The following is a 19,232-nucleotide window of genomic DNA, read 5'->3' as shown; positions in this document are numbered from 1 at the left end:
ACATCCCTTAGAACCATCTAGAACAAAGCCTTGACTGAGCTCAAGGGTTCCTCCAACCCAAACCATTCCTTCATTTTGTGATTCTATAGCACTGACAGCATCTGCAGGCCTGTCAGTTATCTCTTCTCTGTTCAGCATCCCTAAAGCATTTTGCAAACTCATCTTCAATTCTGAGTTCCTTTCAATTCTGTAATGTATGTGCATAAACCATGTCAGCTCACCACCCTGTATGCCTATGCCCAGAGGAGCATGCCAGGGATGCAGTGAATGAACTTCCAGGGGAAAGAGGCTCATCCCACCTGTTCTGGACCCAGATCTGCTGATGCTGTGTCCACAGGGCCTCCCACACATTCTGTCCAGGGTCCTTGGAGCCTGCAGGGCAGTGGCAGGAAGACAGCTGGGGCCAGGCATTCCTCTGGCCCTGTCCAGAGCCCACCCTTCCCTCGCAAACCCTTCCTCTGTCCTGCTGGGATGTGCCAAAGGCAGCCTGGGAGGGCAGCCACAGTTTAACAAGAGACCACGTGGCAGGTCTGCTATGTTAGACAACCTGTAAAAAATCATTCCAACAGAATATTCCTTAGACATTATTCACCCACTCCTATATTTTGCAGTCTTTTATTTTATGTAGTAAATGTTCATGTTTTCATCTTGTTATCCTCTGTGATCTAGTGTAGCATATAGCAACCCAAGCCACTGGAGACTAAATACAAGTTAGAATTTCAGACTCTGTAAGCTCTGTCACTCACAGGCCGAAGAGTCTGGCCATGAGCAAACAGCCCAATGCGAGGCTGCAAAGGGCTTCGTGGTAGTCAACAATCACTGCAAAAGGCAGGAGGTGTGAAAAAAAGAAGTAAAAACATTGTTGTGTGTCAATATACAGGTGGGCAATTGTTACCTTTATCACTGCTCTCCATTAATTATTATAATTATTCTTGTAGCTGTTGTATAACAAAGATAGGAGCTGACTTTAGCAAGAGTTCACACCCACATGCAAGGTTTGCTCTCAGATAAGGCTGCATGCACAGCAATCTCATATATTAATCATTCTCTTAAAGTGACCTATTCTTGTTTGTTGTTGAATTAGGCTGTCATGTAATTTACTGGTTGGACATATGTTTGTGTCTTAGATACCCTGTGTGTGATATTTGTCTCAAGCAGACCCCCTGCACTGGCCGTGTCTTGGCTTTTGACGCCTCTGAGCAGGAGACAGGTTGAATCTCATTTACTCTCAGCAGTGTGTTCCTCCTTTGGAATTCTCTCTAACACTGGCTCATTGTTCTGCAAAAATCTTATTTAGTCCATAAAATATTTTTTCTCTACCTTGTATTTTGTCCCATGACCCTTCCCTGTTCTAGGAGGTTGCCCAACAACACATGTATTTTTGTGGTCTGATTTACACTGAGCCAGCCAGCTCTGCATGAAGCAATGCCCAGAGTGCTCCCTTGTTCCTTCCCTTCTGCAGACACTATGCAGAGCAGAACCTCTGGGTGCCAATGCACAGAGCCCCAGTGTCACCCTTGGGTATGAAATGGAAGGACAAGATGATGGTTTAGGTGTCAGCAGGCTGCTCTTCCTTTCCAGTGTTCTCACTGCCTCTCTGCATGCTCTCAGATCATACAGACTGCCTGCTGATGGGGCAGGGCAGCACTCCTGAAGCAAATGGGATTTTCATTTCCTAGAACATCTCCTCAGTAATGCTGCTGGTCCTGTTGTCTCACAAAAGAGGAGTTAGGCACTCAGATGAAAAAGCCCTAGGTTATTTTTATGCTTGCATTATCAGTTACTTTTATAACACTTTTTTTTTTTGTCAACTAAGAAGTATTTTCTGCTGAACAGAAATACTTCAGACTCACTCATGCGCTGTAAAACTCCTTCCAGGTATTAGTGAGGTATCTGAAATCATCCATGGATCTCTCAGCCCCCCAAGAAACAAATTCCCACCTGACATGATGCAGTTGTCTGGGTGCTTCCAGCATCTAAGGCTGAAGCACAGAAACAATTTCCCAGCTGGAAACAGAGAGACAGCTGTCATTTCCTCCAAAACAATTTGAATTTAATTATTACAATGATTTTTCAGACAGATCTTGCCTCCATGTTTCCGCTCACATAAACTAGTGCCACTCTCACCAATTCTCAATTTTCAAATCGAAACAGGGTCTTTCTTTAATTTGTGAGGAACCAGACAGCACTATCCAAAGTCTGGTTTAAGGAATTGTGGTGAGGGGGAAAAGAAAGGACCACAAATGAATTTTAAAAGTTTCAAAGAATTACTCTACACCATGTGTAAGGTAAGGACTACAGACCACACTGCCAGCAGAAAATAAAGCGTATTCTAAAGAGCTTATGGTCCTTGCTGCCAGCCAGGCTGTCCCATCTGAATGTACTGCTGAAAAGCCCAGTAGTTTGGAGCTTGAATCCTGACCCTCAGGTCAGGATTGAATTTCTTGAATTTCTTCCCTCAGGTTCTGAGGTTGTTTTTTTCAGTATGAGACTTTGTAAAATTTAGCCCCAAAGTAAGGTAGTTTTGAGAAGTACAGGTAGACATATTCCCAGAAAAGACATCAAGCTCAATCACAGTCATAGATAGTAACATCAGGCTGTTCTGGTACAAGTTAGCACTGGGTCCTTCCCAACAAGCCAACATTATTCATAATTCCATTTATCCACTTGTAATAGTAGCAGTATTGCATATATTGCGTGAGGTACAGCATTACTGTTATTAAAGCAATAGAGTTCATCACTCAGTGTTCACTTGCTGAGGCACTGGTATTGCCAAATAATCAATTTTTGCCAGCTGGGCCTCCCCACAGCTCTGGAGAGAGCAGAGCACAGCGTGCCCCTTGCCATCAGCCATGTGCCAGCCTCTGGTCCCGGGCAGGTCCTGGCACCGGAGCAAGTGCCAGCACATGTCCTCCTGTCCCCAGGGTTTGGCACAGGGTGGTTTTCAGCAGCACTATGGACACCATAGTGCTGGGTGACTGTTCTTCTGGGTGACTGTTCTTCACAGAAAGTGAAGGGTTGCATTGTGCTTTCTGGAAAAAAAAATGGGCTCTCGGTTTATTTCTATTTTAAACTGAAAAAGGTCCTGCAATGCTGGTGATACAGGAATGCTCACTCTGAGGCATATTACAGACCAGTATTTTCTAAAGACTGTTAAGCCAAAAAGCAATATGCCCAGCATAAATCTATTTAAAAGGTTCTGATAAAAATACCGTGTCATTAACCCTCCTGTTTTGTGTTGTGCCCAGACTCAGGGCTCAAGTCTTGTTTACCCATCCTGCCCTTTGCTGCTGGTTTGCCCGGGTGACCCCCTGTCCCATTGTCACCTTTGACTCCAATTGTTGGTACTATCACCATGGTGTTAGCGTAGCCTGTGCAAGTAGCAGCTGTTTAACACATTGCTCCAAAACTACTGTGTTTGCAGGGCTCTGTTTGCCCTCCTGATTTGGCTGAAGTGAGACACGTATCGTGGCCAGTTGGCTCACGGAGCATCACCGAGGCTTATTAGTGTGTTGGTACCTATGAAGCAGATAATCTAATTCAAACACCAGTGTGTCTTACTGCTTAGCTTAGATCTGCTGCCTAAGATGTGCATATGAAGATAAATTACATGGGGTCATTTGTTAGGAAGAGATCTAGGGAATCCAACTGCAACTCTCCCTTTCAGGTTCAGGGAAACAAAAATTGTTAATTCAATTTTGAGAAAGAAACCAACACTCTGGTTGCTGACAAAAATTAGATATCACCCTTTGATTGGTTGAATGGCATTTTGTTGAAATCACACTTACATACCAGCTCACACTAGTGCTGACTGTAAATTAAAAATATCAAAATATTTTTATTTATATATTTGGCCTTAAAACTTTCAGAACACCCAAAGGTTGTATTGGCAGTCCACGTTCACCATCCTTTTTTCAGGTAAAAGTATCTTAGACAATCTGAGAGCACATCAGAGCTGAAGGTAAATTGATCCAACATTTTCTCAGAAAATATGAAAACAGTAAATAATTTCCTGATGAAGAGTGGTTGGGATTTCCCCCTTTTGAGGTTAAAAGTGAGAAAAGGTTTAGTAAATGTGAGGACTCATACCTAAGTTCAAAAATATAATGAACCTAATCAAAATTGTCTCAACTCTTCCCGTAAAGAGCTCAGTTTTCATTGATGCTTTATAGTTCCATCCCATCTCAAATACTTTGTATTATAAAAAAATTGGTGATATAAAATGTGGGGACAATTGACAGATGAGCGAGCACAAGGAGTTTTTGAACAGGAGGCATTTCCACTCCCTGAAATGTGATAAAGTTTGCTAAATGATCTGCATTTGAACCTAGATATAGGCTGCAGTTGTTCAGAATGACCTTTACTGGAATAAAAAAGATCAAATAGCTGAATATTCCCCGCTGTTGCCTGGTGAGTGCTGCCACACTTCCCAGAGCAGCACTGGCAGCGTGGTCTGTAGAAGGCAGGATCCCAGAGCAGCACCAGGTGTTCCCAGCACCAGGTGCTCCCAGCATGGGATGTTCCCAGCGCTGGATGTCCCCAGCACAGGGTGTCCCAGCGCTGGATGTCCCCAGCACAGGGTGTCCCAGCGCTGGATGTCCCCAGCACAGGATGTCCCAGCACAGGGTTTCCCAGCGCTGGATGTCCCCAGCACAGGGTGTCCCAGCACAGGATGTCCCAGCACTGGGTGTCCCAGCGCTGGATGTCCCCAGCACAGGGTGTCCCAGCACTGGGTGTCCCAGCACAGGATGTCCCCAGCACAGGGTGTCCCAGCACTGGATGTCCCAGCACAGGGTGTCCCAGCACAGGATGTCCCAGCACAGGGTGTCCCAGCACAGGATGTCCCCAGCACAGGGTGTCCCAGCACTGGGTGTCCCAGCACAGGGTGTCCCAGCACTGGGTGTCCCAGCACAGGGTGTCCCAGCACAGGATGTCCCCAGCACAGGGTGTCCCAGCACTGGTGTCCCCAGCACAGGGTGTCCCAGCACTGGGTGTCCCAGCACAGGGTGTCCCAGCACAGGATGTCCCCAGCACAGGGTGTCCCAGCACTGGGTGTCCCAGCACAGGGTGTCCCAGCACAGGATGCCCCTGCACAGGGTGTCCCAGCACAGGGTGTCCCAGCCCTCCAGAGGCAATGAATTGTTTCCTGTTAGAAAGTACATTTCACCCATCTCACTAACAGATTTTATCCATGCTTGCACACGAGAAGAGTTCATTAGGAGCGTTTTTCCTAACTGGAAATGCCAGTTAAGGAGACATTTATATACACAGCATTGTTGGCTTGTGTTTTGAGTTAAGGCACTGCTGACAGGATGGTTTATGATGTCGGACAACTTTTCACCTTGCAGTAAGCATTTTTGTAAAGGTGTCTAATCATCTCTGACAATACCTGTCAACAGTAGTAGTGCTCTGATATTACTGACCCTCTTAATGGTTTATTTTCCCTAAACAATTGCCAAGTAGTTCTCATCCTTATTGAGTGTGACAACAGTAGTTCATTGGACGGCCTGCTCCTTATTAACAGAGTAAGTTAGCATTTCATCAAAGTGTTTGGTTAAATTTCAACAGTATTGAACATTATATTAATGATGTTGCTGGAAGTTTTATTCAGAAAACCCACCTGACAGTAATCCTGATTAAATGAGTGCAACTGAAACAGAAGTTTGTGAAATAGGATGGAAAAGCAGCTAGAAGCTGCATCTTCAGAAGGAGTAAGTCCTAAACAAGTGGAAATAAATTGTGCAAGCTTTTCACGTGGATGCTCCAGAACTGCCTGTCTGCATGTCCAGGGGCATACAGAGTCAAAGTGTATTTTGTATAATTCTGCTGGCTGGAATACACAGAGAATAACAGTCTCTTTTTGCTGTTTGTTACCCTGCTAACATGAGTGGCTGAGGTCCTAACTTCCTAGAACTTTGCCACTGTTTTAAACAGGGCATCAAATTTGTTCCACAGGGAATTCCACATTCCCCCATTGTATTTTTAAATAGACGTGATACAGTGTGTGTAAAAAAGTGTGTAACTGTACAGAATACTATGGAAGTGTGTACATCCTTACCTTACCTCTAGCACCTGTATGTGTTAGCATTATATCTATCTATCACTTATGTTTCAGTGGGACCTAGAGGCCTTTATCTGTTATGTCATCATTCTTACATGAGCACTCCCTATTCATTCTCAAGATCACTGTTTTCTGTGTATTACACAAGGTAGATTGTGATTGAGGCAGAATTCTAATGAAAGGAAAAAATAATACATTCTTTCCTGTCTAATTATTGGGATAGGGAGAGCTGGTTTTTCCTTTTTCTCTGCCACAGTCATTGTCTTGGTAGTCAAGACTAATGATGGAAGCACAGAAGGATGGCACAATACTCCCCCAACAGCAGATTGATATTGGAATTTCAAACTTTGATTATTTGTATAGAGTCCTTGACTTTCTTTTTATCAGATCTGCAGTTGTTTTTATCAAATATGTAATTATTTCTACAATTCCCAAATCAGAAGATCTATTGACTAGAATTGCTAAGTTTTCAATTAAGAACTCATAGTTCCTTATGTGTTAAAAGAGGCTGGAGGTGTCAGCAAAACAAATCTAACTTATTGCCCTTGATCACAGACAGTCTTATTCCTAATGTCTTTTGGAAGATGGGTATTACAAGAATAGTTCTGCTTTTTTGCATGTACACAACCTTAAATTTACAGTAATTTTTAAGAGATTACTTATGCCTAAAGGCAAAGAATCAGTCAAGAACTGGGGTTGAGAGGAAGGAAAAGAGAAGGGAAGCCAGCTTAGAAATAACAAAAAGTGAACGGTCAAGTAGAAGCGTGTATTGGCATACTCGTGTCTCTCGTTCCCCACTGCAGCAAGTGGAAGTATTTTCCAGTTTTTTGAGTGCCACCATGGGATGGGTTGGTGCTCTCAGGCAGAGGCTGTGGGATGGGGTCATGCTCTCAGGCAGAGGCTGTGGGATGGGGTCATGCTCTCAGGCAGAGGCTGTGGGATGGGGTCATGCTCTCAGGCAGAGGCTGTGGGATGGGGTCATGCTCTCAGGCAGAGGCTGTGGGATGGGGTCATGCTCTCAGGCAGAGGCTGTGGGATGGGGTCATGCTCTCAGGCAGAGGCTGTGGGATGGGGTCATGCTCTCAGGCAGAGGCTGTGGGATGGGGTCATGCTCTCAGGCAGAGGCTGTGGGATGGGGTCATGCTCTCAGGCAGAGGCTGTGGGATGGGGTCATGCTCTCAGGCAGAGGCTGTGGGATGGGGTCATGCTCTCAGGCAGAGGCTGTGGGATGGGGTCATGCTCTCAGGCAGAGGCTGTGGGATGGGGTCATGCTCTCAGGCAGAGGCTGTGGGATGGGGTCATGCTCTCAGGCAGAGGCTGTGGGATGGGGTCATGCTCTCAGGCAGAGGCTGTGGGATGGGGTCATGCTCTCAGGCAGAGGCTGTGGGATGGGGTCATGCTCTCAGGCAGAGGCTGTGGGATGGGGTCATGCTCTCAGGCAGAGGCTGTGGGATGGGGTCATGCTCTCAGGCAGAGGCTGTGGGATGGGGTCATGCTCTCAGGCAGAGGCTGTGGGATGGGGTCATGCTCTCAGGCAGAGGCTGTGGGATGGGGTCATGCTCTCAGGCAGAGGCTGTGGGATGGGGTCATGCTCTCAGGCAGAGGCTGTGGGATGGGGTCATGCTCTCAGGCAGAGGCTGTGGGATGGGGTCATGCTCTCAGGCAGAGGCTGTGGGATGGGGTCATGCTCTCAGGCAGAGGCTGTGGGATGGGGTCATGCTCTCAGGCAGAGGCTGTGGGATGGGGTCATGCTCTCAGGCAGAGGCTGTGGGATGGGGTCATGCTCTCAGGCAGAGGCTGTGGGATGGGGTCATGCTCTCAGGCAGAGGCTGTGGGATGGTTGGGGCTCTCAGGCAGAGGCTGGGGGATGGGTTCATGCTCTCAGGCAGAGGCAGTGGGGAGCAGGCAGGCAGGACGGCGCTGTGCCTCTCGGCGCAGTTCCTGCAGCCAGTGGTGCCTGCCGTGCGCGGGGCACCCAGGGGCTGAGTGTGGAACAAGTGCTGCCTCAGTAGCTGCTTCTGAGCCTTTGGGCGTTTTCCCTAAGTCTTTGATTCTACGACATCTGTCTGTTTTGACTGCATCAGAGCCGTCATCCTTCCTAAAACGCCTGTGCATCTGTAGGCTCCTCTTTCCATTGCTACTCTTGACTGGGTTTAAGTCTGATCAGCTGGGGAGAAGACATCCAAAGGAAGTAACATTACGTAAGACACCAGAGTATCCTTGGGGACAGGACTCTTAAAAACATATCAAACAAGCAAAAGCTTCAGAGTTCACATGCAGATGATTCTGGAAGCAGTCACACTATTTTCATGCCACTGTTCACTTAGCTATGGAACAGGATGATGGCGACAACTTCTGAGGCATACGGTATTTGAAAACTTTTATTTGCTAAAATCTCATTTAGATCAATGGCATTTAATAAACTAAAATAGCCCCACAACCCCAGAAGTCACAAAAAACAAAAGAATCCCTCATGGGAATTTTGAGTCATATTTAGCTATGGCCACTATTTGAGCCCATCTACAAAAGAATTTTGCTTATTCCAAAGTGTTTGTGACCCCTCTAGAGCATGAAGGAGTGCTAATAGTTCTCCCAATTTTGGGAGCATCTTAGGATATTTTATTATGTTAGTGTCAGTATTTCACTGAGATTAGGACTTCCACACGGCAGAGTGGATGCCGAGAGGGAGCTTTATTCATTGGAGTGCAGTGAGACACAGCACTCTATGCTTCTTGCTTCTTTTGAAGGATTCTTTCTTATAAAAATAAGAGTTTGCCTCTCTTTATTATATTAAACTATTACCTACAGGCCATTTTGTCTGGACAATTTTGCAGCATTTATTTTCATCTCTGTCCCAGCCATTAGAAATCTGATTTGTCAAAGATACTTGTAAACTACAGTAACTTTTTGACTGGGTGATCAGTGCTAAGGACCTTGAAAAATTGGCAGAAGTTTTCACCCTGTGAAAACATTACGATACATAAAGCAAATTGATAAATACCATTTAATAGAATACAGGCTCTAGGATTTAATGCTTTAACACATAGCAGTAACAGATCATTCCAGGTATGGAACATCATATTTCAAAAGTCATACAGTTAGTGCTGTAAATGGAAGGATTATATGAAATGTGATTGATTCTTATACCTTTATGTCATAAAAAGTAGCTTCAGTTATGTGGGGTTCTGGAATAAGTAAAGTGAGAGGTTATGAGAAAAAGTCAGCCCTTTAAGTTGCAGACAAAGAGCTTCTACTACCAATATAGTATTACATCATCAAAATATTTCACAGACACTCAGAAATAAGCTGTACTTCTGTATGTCAGTGAAGCAGCAAATTGAATTCTCATAATATGTTTTGAAAATGAGTCTTGTTAGGTTTGATGAGGTGGAAAACGTACTGAGATCACTGGTTTGTTCCAATACATTCAGTACGCTTTTCTTGGATGTTTGCCATGGCTAATCTTTTTAATGGCAGTGTAGCTTGTAAACCCATTTGGTAGAGAGCTGTATGTCTCTGTTTCAGAGTATCACACCAAACAGGATGGTAAATAAGTTTCTCTTCAAGCATGCAAACCCTTTTTTTACAATACTAGAAATTTTATTTTAAGACACATATCAGAAAAACCTCAGTATTTCCTTTATTAATTCAGTGAGGAGCAGAATAAAATGCAAATGTCATTTCAAATACTCTCACACATACATATGTAGATGTTTGGGGGTTTTAAGAGTTTTATCAAGGGCAGACTTCAGTTAATTCAGGCCCAGTATTCAAGAAGTTGAGCCTGTCACAAACCCTCTGGATTTCTCCAAAACCCCTTCTTAGCTACTCCCACGTGCCATTTTGGAAATGGTCTAGGAAAACAGTGGGCCTTACAGTGTGGTGAGCCATCATCGAATGCAAAGTTCTGTCTTAGTAAACTGATGAGAAGATTTGGATGAGACATGAAAAATTCTGGTCTCAGCTTATTGAGGTGGAGCCAGAGGTTGCCCTTCAGGTGCTTCAGATGATAGCCCATGGGCTCACACTGGTGTGTTACCTTTAGTTATATTCTGTAGATTAAAACAAACACTTCCTGTTGCCCTTTAAAGCTAAGTTAGGATGCACTGGCGATGTCATAGCATTTTTATGATGGCCCCAGAGTGTAACTACCATTTAATCTGCTTCTATTTGAGATGTCTTTACAAAATAATATACTTTTCCTTAACACAATTTCATAGGTATGGGATCTTATGTAGTCAGCATCACTTTCTTTAAACCACATTCCTGATTCCTTGGTTCTGAAGAAATCTCCTGCAAACCCTGCTGTCTTGTCCTGTCTTCCTTTCTGTCACCCTTAAAGAATCCATACAGGAGAGGTTTGTGTACTGCTGCAGTGGTCCCAGCACTCTGAACTCTGTTTTCTGTTAAATTATTCATGGATAAGTCCTCTTGAGAGAATCCTGTGAAGAAATCACATAAGATGAACTTTTTTTCCCTAGATTTCATTTTTCAACTTCTGCATGTACATTTTCTGTAGTCTCTTGTCTAATTTCAAGTTATTGTTGAACTGATTTTTTGTACTTCACACAGATGAACAGTTTGCTGTTTTTAAACACTCTCACAAAAGCACAAGGTAGGAGGTGAGAGTTTTTAAACTGTGTATGTCTTAACTTCTTAACCATACGGTAGAGTTGTAGATCTGAGATGTAGAAAAAGGGCACATGAAAAGAAAGAGGGGGGAGAAAAAAAAAAGGGTCTGGAAGAGCTGCTTTTTAACAGTGACATTTTGTAAGTAATATGGCCCTTTGAGCCAGAGGTTTCAGACTGCTTTGCCAAGAGTCATTGATGGTTGTGGATGGGATTTGTTTGCAGTTATCCCTACAGCGAGGACTCTAGCCAGGGAAGGCAGTACATGAACACGAGATGTCCAGCCTGGTGCGACAGAATCCTGATGTCCCACTCAGCCAAGGAGCTCATTCTGAAAGTAAGTACAGACCTGCAGCCCCCTGGTGCCTCCACACTGCATTATCTGCACCAAAGGCAGGTATGGCTGGAAGACTCTGCCCTTGAGTTTGCCAAACTGGAGACAGCACACCATGGTAGTAAATGGAGGGGTGTGCCTCCAGTGCTTTGCACCCAAGAAGGGGGATTTGTCCCCATAAACGTGCTGACAGTGACTAAAAGATGAGCTTTCACAAGCACTTCTTTTGGTATCTGAGCTGCAGGATGCACAGCGCTGGGAGACTGACTGCTTGCTTTAAAGAGAGTAACAGAAAATAAAAAAGCCCCTATAAAAACCCTAAGAAAAGTCTCCGTTAGTCCCCCAGCCCAGTCCACCCTACAGTGACATAAGCAGCAATATTGCCCCTACCAAGGATTCAGCAGGGATGCAAACAGGAGCAGGTACAAGTGGCTACTGGCTGAGGAGTCACACAATTGAGAGAAAAGCCTGTACAGCAACAGCTGCAGGCACCTGACTTACCAGAGTGGTAGATTTCCTAAGGTACTCCCAAGAATATGACAAATCCTACATAGGCCAAATCTATTCAGGCTGTCCCCTGAATGAGGATGGTCTCCAGCAGGTAGGCTCCTAACTTTGGTACACCAACTAGGTGCCTAAATTTAGACAAGCCGTTGAGGCTTTAGAGATAAGCTTGTGCAATGTTTTTAGAACATACAATTCTTCTTGGGATTTAGTGTTTGTAGATAGGGTTAGGGTTAGTTGGTGATGTTCTGTCCAAGGTTAAATGATCTAAATATGGTTCAGGAGCCTTGCAGTTTTCTTTCCTGTCATTTGCTCTCTCCTTCTTGTTGCACTCTGCCCTCCTTCTTTTCTTGGGAGCACTGGACTGGGTCAGCTGGTTACCTGTGCCAGCTTCCACTGCCTCTGTCCCCGTGTGTGTGCTCCAGGCACCTAGACCCCCATCCTGCTGACGCTGGTTGCCAGCTGCTCTAGAGGGCCAAGACCAGATCAGGAAATGGGGATGTGGTAGGAGATCTCTCCCACTTCTCTCTGTTCTGAGCTGGCCAGCTGCAGCAGCCATGGGTGGCTGCATAAATGGGTGTGCTGCAGTGAGGTTGTCTTGGCTGACCAGACTGTATGACTCTAACAGACTTACTGAACCTAAAATTGCCAGAAGTCATGTGTCTGTCTGTGTGCTCCTATATAATTAATGCAGTTTAGTGGGAGTGAATCACAGAAAATAATCTTCTAAGTAAATCAATGTTCTATAGCTTCTTAGCTTTTTTTTTCCCAGTTTAAATTAATTACACCCTTGAAACTTGCTCTCCTGAAGTTTATAACCTTCTTTTTCTCTCTCATCGGGGTTATTTATCTCGTGATTAGACTGTTTGCTTTGCAGTATATAACTCACTGAAAGGCTGGGAACGTGTTTTCCACAGCTGCTCGAATTTCAAGTCAATGCACTTCCTCACATGTTTTAATGTGTAAAAAGTGTCTGCGTGACATCATGAAATTTCACCCAAAATTTTAGACAATGCATGTACTGCAGTATTCAGTAAAAAAATGTGAAGCCTAAGGGCAATACAGGCTTTATAGTCAAATAGTAATGTCAAAATCAGTGTTTTTTATTTTCGTTACACAAAAGTGTCATGTGAAAAAGTGAGACTTTACCCAAAATGTTACCGATAGTGCTTGGCGACCATGAAATTCCTAAAGAACAAAGGATTAAAACCATGAAAAGAGTGGCCAATGAGGGAGGATTTTTTTTTAAAGCTTTGAATAAGGAGATAAATGTGTACACAAAAGCTTGAAGAGTGTAAACAGTACAGAGGGAAAGGAATTCTTTCTGATTATCTAGAGGGCTATAACTTGGATATAATGGGAGAAAATTCAACAAGGGAAAACAAAGTTACAGTGCTGAAGAAGTTTGTAACTGTGAGGTCAGTTAGAATTTCCAGTCTCCGTGTAACAGAAACTTCATCAGTTGGATCCTTCAAAGCTCACCTTTAAAAGTGCACATAACTCTGTCTCTGGAGCTTTGCATTTGCAAATTGTGGTTGGGCAGTCTGGGACATCTCCAGAAGCTCGTATGCAAAGTGACGGGTGCTGCTGAGGCCAGACTGGGCTTTGACTCAGGAGTCTGTAACCAACATAGGAGCTTGCTTATCCCGCCCAAAGCCAAACCAGCCTTCTGGCCCATAACACCTAGTGAAAATAGCTACTAGAAAATAATGCCAAACTGACAGAGGAAAGGGCAAAACCACAGGTTTCTGTGGTTCTATGCAAGAAGCAGTGTTGGCCTTGACTGAGAATTTACTCCACTGCAGAGACCTATACCTTAAAGCTTTAAAAGGAACTCTGTAGAAAGTAAAAGAAAATTTTAATTAACTGATTACACTGTAACAAATCCTTACAATAAGAATGTATATGAACTTTTAAAGAATTTTTTTCAATTATGACTATCTATTGAATATTCTTATTCGGCTAATTATTTTGCTGTATTACTTTTTCTTATAAGCAATTAAAGAGTATATTTTTCTGCCTAGGCAATTCTGTATTTTATTTTAAACAAAAATTGTAGCTAATCTGCATTTAAATCCTAAGGTAAAGAAAGGATAGGGTGCACAAATTGCCACTGTACAGTGTTCAGCTACACAGTAGGCATTACAGATTGTACTGACATGGGGCTGTAAACAGCTTTCATGCAACATCATCTATCATGCCATGGTCGGTTACCTCACCATCATGTTATTTTATGCTTCCTGAGCCCTAAACCACCAAAGGTTGCCCACTGCTCGGGAGCTGCGCTGATGCCTGATCGCATGAAGTAATGAATGCTCAGCCAAGTGTATATTGTTTCTGCTTGTGCACTGCTGTAATTTGTTTATCTGTCTAAAGATTATGCAGTTGAAAATCCACAATTTTATGCTGCCTTTGTAAATTATCAAGTCGCTTTTGATGAATGTATCCCCACTTCCGATGCTGGTGGCATTATGATCTTGAAATATTGGAAAGTGCTCATGCATACAATGCAGAAGGTTATGTTTTTATATTTTTGGCAGACAACCGTGCTGTAAAGTAAATCTGACCTTAAGCTTCCTTACTGCATTAAAGATAATTCAGTTTTAACTTTATAGTCCTAAATGCTACTGTTTATATAAAGTTATTGCCCAGTCAAACTTGACTGATTACAGATGAGAAAGTCTTGGCTGTTTCCTACAAAATAAATTAGTATCGCCAACTAGTTTAAAGCACATCTACGATTGCATTAGAGACTTGAGAGTGTGCAGATTACAGATTTAATTAGCTTATAGAAATTGTTTAGCACAATAAGAAATTTTGTATGGCAATGTATTTGTATTTATTCCTGAAGTACTGTGCTAAAGACTCAAAATAGCTCCTCCAAATCACGTTTATTGCAAACAGCAGAAAGATGAGTACATTTTATTATTCATTAAGATAAAAATGCTAAAGAAGTCAGTGTATAAGGGTAAAGTTCAACATGGAACAAAATGAAAGCAATTCATAATGGAGACCAGAGGAATGTCATCCGTCATTTGCTGCTTTTCTTAAAATCCCTGAATGCTTTTTTTCAGATGAAGAAATTTGTCTCAGAGAAATGGTTAAAGATTATGCTCATAACCTGAAAATAATCATTCATCTCTCTGAACATTTAAAATCCCCTATATGATGAAATCAAGTGCTGTTATAAGGCAACATGGATTGCATTTAATTCAAAGAACATTTGTCTCACCTAATTCAATAAAAATTGTGTTGTTCTTAAAAAAGGACTGGCCAAATGTGCCTGCTGCATTTTGCAGCAGAAGCCTGGAATGCAACTACAACGAGTCGCTCATTTCACTTAGTGCAGCATTAGCCACGAATATTTCCCTAGGTCCCATCAGCAGGGAGGAGGCATCAAGATCTCGGGGGGTTTTTTTATGCAGGCAAAATGCACAAATTACTGCAAGCAGTACTGGGCATAAAAGTTCATTTTACACATTCTTTCTCTGGAGAAGCCAAGCCAAAATGTGTTAATATCACCTCATTCAGAAATTAGCTTCACCTATTTGCACAATATTTCCAGTGTTCCTTTCTGTGTGTGTAATCTGGAGAATTCTTGGACTGACTAGTGTTTTGTTGTTTTCTGGGTTTTTTTTAAACTAGGCAGAAAATGATGAGAAGATAGTAATATATGACCACATTGGGCCAAATGTCTGCATGGGGGATCACAAGGTAATTAAATTAAACATTTGAGTCTTTTATCTTCTAATTTTTTCATTAGGAATGAGAATGTATGCACTAGGTTCTACTAATTGTAAGTCAGCTATGTCTGTGTCCTATTTTTAAGTAATACCTTGAAAATGTTTCAAAGTTGAATTCAGCTGCAGTCAGTCTGTCTATCAGTCAGTCTGTCTATCAGAATGGCTGCTTGTATGAAATCAAAGAACAGGATGGGTGCTAGAATGAAAGCAGGATATGATGCAAGCGAAGAGGAGCAGCCATGTGTTCACTTAAAGCTCTTCTAGCAGAACACAAGTGATTCCATTGGGTTATCAACTATGCTTTCAAAGCATAGCTTCAGCTAGATTGATGCATAGGTGCTTATTGGTAAAAGAATATATTGGCAGTTCCATATTCAAACAACAAGTGATAAAAAGAATATAGAAAAAGGATAAAGAATTATAAATAAATAAATACCAGTTGAATTAGTAAAATACCTGAATTCTATGGTCTTCTTTGTTGAAGATACCAGATGGAAATCTAAATTTGAAATACAATAAAACAGAGTATTTGCTTTCTTTGAAAAAAGCCAGTTGAGGAGTAGGAGGTAACCTCTGAAAGCCTATCTAAAACCAGCACTGAGGCTCTTGAATGATAATTCAGAGGGATAGTGGGCAATTGTATGTGTGGATGCATGTGTACTTGCAAATCTGAACTCACAAATGCATACCCCTATCTAATTCCATGGTCAGAGTTCTTGTGAGACAGAGAATTGTTTTCTAAGGAAAAATACACTTAGGGCATTTGGTCCAGAATCATCCAAAATTTTAAAACAGAGCAACTTACTAATTTATCCAGTAAACAAAAAGCTCTGGGTCAGCCAGTTCAGAAACAGCAGTTTTTGTTTCCTTCATCACGAAAGTGGTGCAGCACTGTTACAAAAGGGAGTTGCGTATGGGACCTGAGCCTCTTCCCACAGAAATCTGTGGAAATTTTTCCTTTAGGTTTCTGTGGGAACAGAAATCTGTGAGGAGATTATGTTGTTCCCTTATGCATTTTGTAATTAGATTAATTCAAAAACTTGTTGCAATATTTTGTTTCCAGTCATAGAGAATTTTTTGTTGCATTTATTACTGACTGTAAAGAAAAAAAAAAACAAAACACATATGTTTCAAACATGTAACTTCTATTTTTCCCTAACTTGCTGCAGCCTGTGTTCCTGTCCTTTCGAATAGCTGCTGGGGCAGGTAAACCTATTGCAAATGTGCACAAGTGTTGTGTCGTGCAGTGATGTGGTGGTAAATATCATCTTTTTTCTTTACGTTTCTATTACATTTTCTACATCATTTCCCCTGTGTTTATCTTTCTTTTTAAAAAAATGCCAATTCTGCAACAGGAAAAAGATGCCTACAAAGTGAGAAGATTTTCCGTGAAACCACACTGTAGCCAGGAGGGAAGGCAGCACACTGAAATCTGTAATCCTAACAGCTGTATTGATAAATCCAGTCCTGAGTGCCACATTTTTAGACTGCTGATCGTACACTATGCTTCAGCATCTGGACTCTGTTCAAGAGACGCCTCACATACCTCACTGTCTTGTATGTTCATGTGACATCAAGTAGAAATGTGGAATTATTTTTTATATATATGTCACAGTTCTGTTGCCAAAACTCTAAATAGACAGCAGAGATGTTATGTATTCTAGATTTCACAACTTTCAACTTTTAATAAGTGTTTGTCAATGTGGAAAAGCTATTTCAGCATATTATAAAGTTTTAAAGGTATCATACCCATTATATATCTTTACCACTTTGGGATTTTGTACATTGGATTGTATAGATAGAGATATTGATGGTTTTAAATGGTATTTTCTTTTTTGACCAAGGCTTATGGTTTGTGTTTTAGTATTTTGGTTTTCATTTTTTAATTTTTTTTCTCATTTTATTTACTATACTGCCATGTTACATGGTTTTTGAATCACACAGCAGCTGCTTTCTATACATACATATATATGTGTGTGTATATATATGTATGTATGTGTATATATACACAGATATATAAATAATTTATAAACCTGACCAAAACTTATGCTAAATATACTTTCCAATATGAATGCTTGAGAGTGCCATATCAGCAGTAAGTATTGGAGTCTTAGCAGGTTTAGTTAAGTGTACATCAACAACCAACATTTATATAATAAATAATATATAGCAGTGCCATCCTTGATACAGATATATAGCATACTATATAGCACATATATTAGCAGTTTCACTTTGTTACTCCTATAATCTCTTCTTTCTATGTAATATTAAGGATTGAATGTGAAGTTCTTAGCTAGGTTTGGGTGTAACTTTCCAGAATTTTGTAAACTGTTTTTGTCCGTCTTTTGTTACTGTTTTATGGTGCCATATTCTATATTGAAACAATAACAACACGGGAGAAGAAAATAATAGTCTGCTTCAAGTAGCAACTGTATTGGACACAGACTGTATTTATACAGTATTAAAGAAAAAAAAAACCACAACCATCAACCCAACTGTAAATTTTCCTGGTTAGTAGCTCAGTGCAGCCTACAATATAGTCTTGTTACAGAAATTTTCCTCCCACCACTAAATACAACATTAAAAGGTGATTAGGGAGTCTGTTGATGAAACACAAATGTATGTTTTATTGATTTAATTTAGAACACTACAGAGTTCATGGACTGCGCGATGGCATTAGATTGATGCTTGATTTTGGTATAAATCACTACCATTGGAAATGATTTGATGTCCGCTTGCAGAGTTTTCTCAACAGTACAGCCCAGTTTATAGCAAGTATTGTTGCCCAAAGGGTGTCTGCAGCTCTGTATTGTTACTGTGCCATGTTGCATTATAACCACACAGTAATTCTATTTAAGCGAACTCAAATAACTCTGAAGGCCTTTAGAAATGAGTACTCTGGTTCTCAAGCAATAAAACTAATCATGGTGAACATGGCTGTGTCTGCCCCTTTAATTTGGTGATTACAGGGAAATTACTAAATTGTTACATTTCTTACTGAGATACCTTTGACTCCGCCAAGCAACAAGGATATTTTTCACATTAAAACTTCTGCGATAGGATGCAGTTCTGGTGTTAATCAAAACACAATACAAACCGAGTAAAAGCCCCTGAGGAGCAGGTACGGGAGCCCTGATGAGAGGAGGGTGATGCAGCTTTACGAGCCATTCACAAGATGCTAGTCCTCCGCAGGTCAGTAAATGTGCCACCATAAACTCCTTCGTGATTATCCCAAGTTCCAGAAGAAACCTCTCCAGCCTTTTCCAGCGGGGACCGGGACGCCGAGTACAGATGACCTCGCTGTAGCCTCCAACCGCGGGCCGTCCGGGGCCCGAACCTCCTCGGGGGTGCAGTGTGCTCCGGTTACCTGCCGGGGTTAGCTACTGAGAATGCCCCGGAATTGAACCCTCAGACATTCATGAAACGCAACTTTGGCATTTTAACAGCCCCGGAGGCGAATCCGGAGGCGCGGGGTGAGCCGAGCCGGGCCGATGCTAGCGGACACCTCGCCGCAGCCCCGGGACAGCCGAGGAGCGAGGGGCTCTGGCCCAGGATGGGGACGGGTCCTGTCAGCTCGCCCTCGGCCCGGGGCCGTGTCTCCGGGCTGTCAGTCCTGCGGTGTGTCGGAGCCCCCTTCTCCCATAACGCCCCCTCATTTCGTTTAAGAACTTTGGGTTCGGGGAATGACTAGCCCCGAGCGCAGGTGCTTTTATGCAGACACTTCCCCTCAGGAGCCCGAACACCGGCCGGTCTCAGCGTGCTCACAGCCGGGCGAAGACTAGACCCTAAATTCTATTTACTCCCTCTGTAATCGCGGCTTAACTGGGCGCGGCCCCGGTCAGTGAGTAGGGACTTGCGGGGCTCCACACCCTCCCCGGGACACGGAGCTGCCCTGGCAGGAGCGAAGGGAATCAGTCACAGAGAGCGGGGACGCCGGGGCCTCCAGGGGGAGAGGTCCGGG

General features: G+C 42.7%; 1 protein-coding gene across 4 annotated transcripts in view; it reads left to right on the top strand.

Annotated features, from left to right (window-relative positions):
* INPP5A (inositol polyphosphate-5-phosphatase A) overlaps positions 1–18,203 on the top strand; it is a 193,535-nt gene extending 175,332 nt beyond the window's left edge. For 2 of the 4 annotated variants that reach the window (XM_031063467.1, XM_031063465.1), the window contains exons 13-15: positions 10,916–11,027; positions 15,174–15,242; positions 16,627–18,203. In XM_031063467.1, the coding sequence (XP_030919327.1) occupies positions 10,916–11,027; positions 15,174–15,242; positions 16,627–16,842 (397 nt within the window). In that variant the 3' untranslated portion in view covers positions 16,843–18,203. Of the gene's footprint in view, positions 1–10,915; positions 11,028–15,173; positions 15,243–16,440; positions 16,529–16,626 lie in introns of all 4 variants that reach the window. The other 2 variants (XM_014310273.2, XM_031063466.1) reach the window with 2 other exon arrangements.
* The last annotated feature ends 1,029 nt before the right edge of the window (positions 18,204–19,232 follow it).

This window comes from Geospiza fortis, unplaced genomic scaffold (assembly GCF_000277835.1).
Source record: "Geospiza fortis unplaced genomic scaffold, GeoFor_1.0 scaffold298, whole genome shotgun sequence".
Taxonomy (NCBI): domain Eukaryota; kingdom Metazoa; phylum Chordata; class Aves; order Passeriformes; family Thraupidae; genus Geospiza; species Geospiza fortis.
The sequence above is the reverse complement of the archived record's forward strand: the minus strand, read 5'-3'. Positions and strand labels throughout refer to the sequence as shown.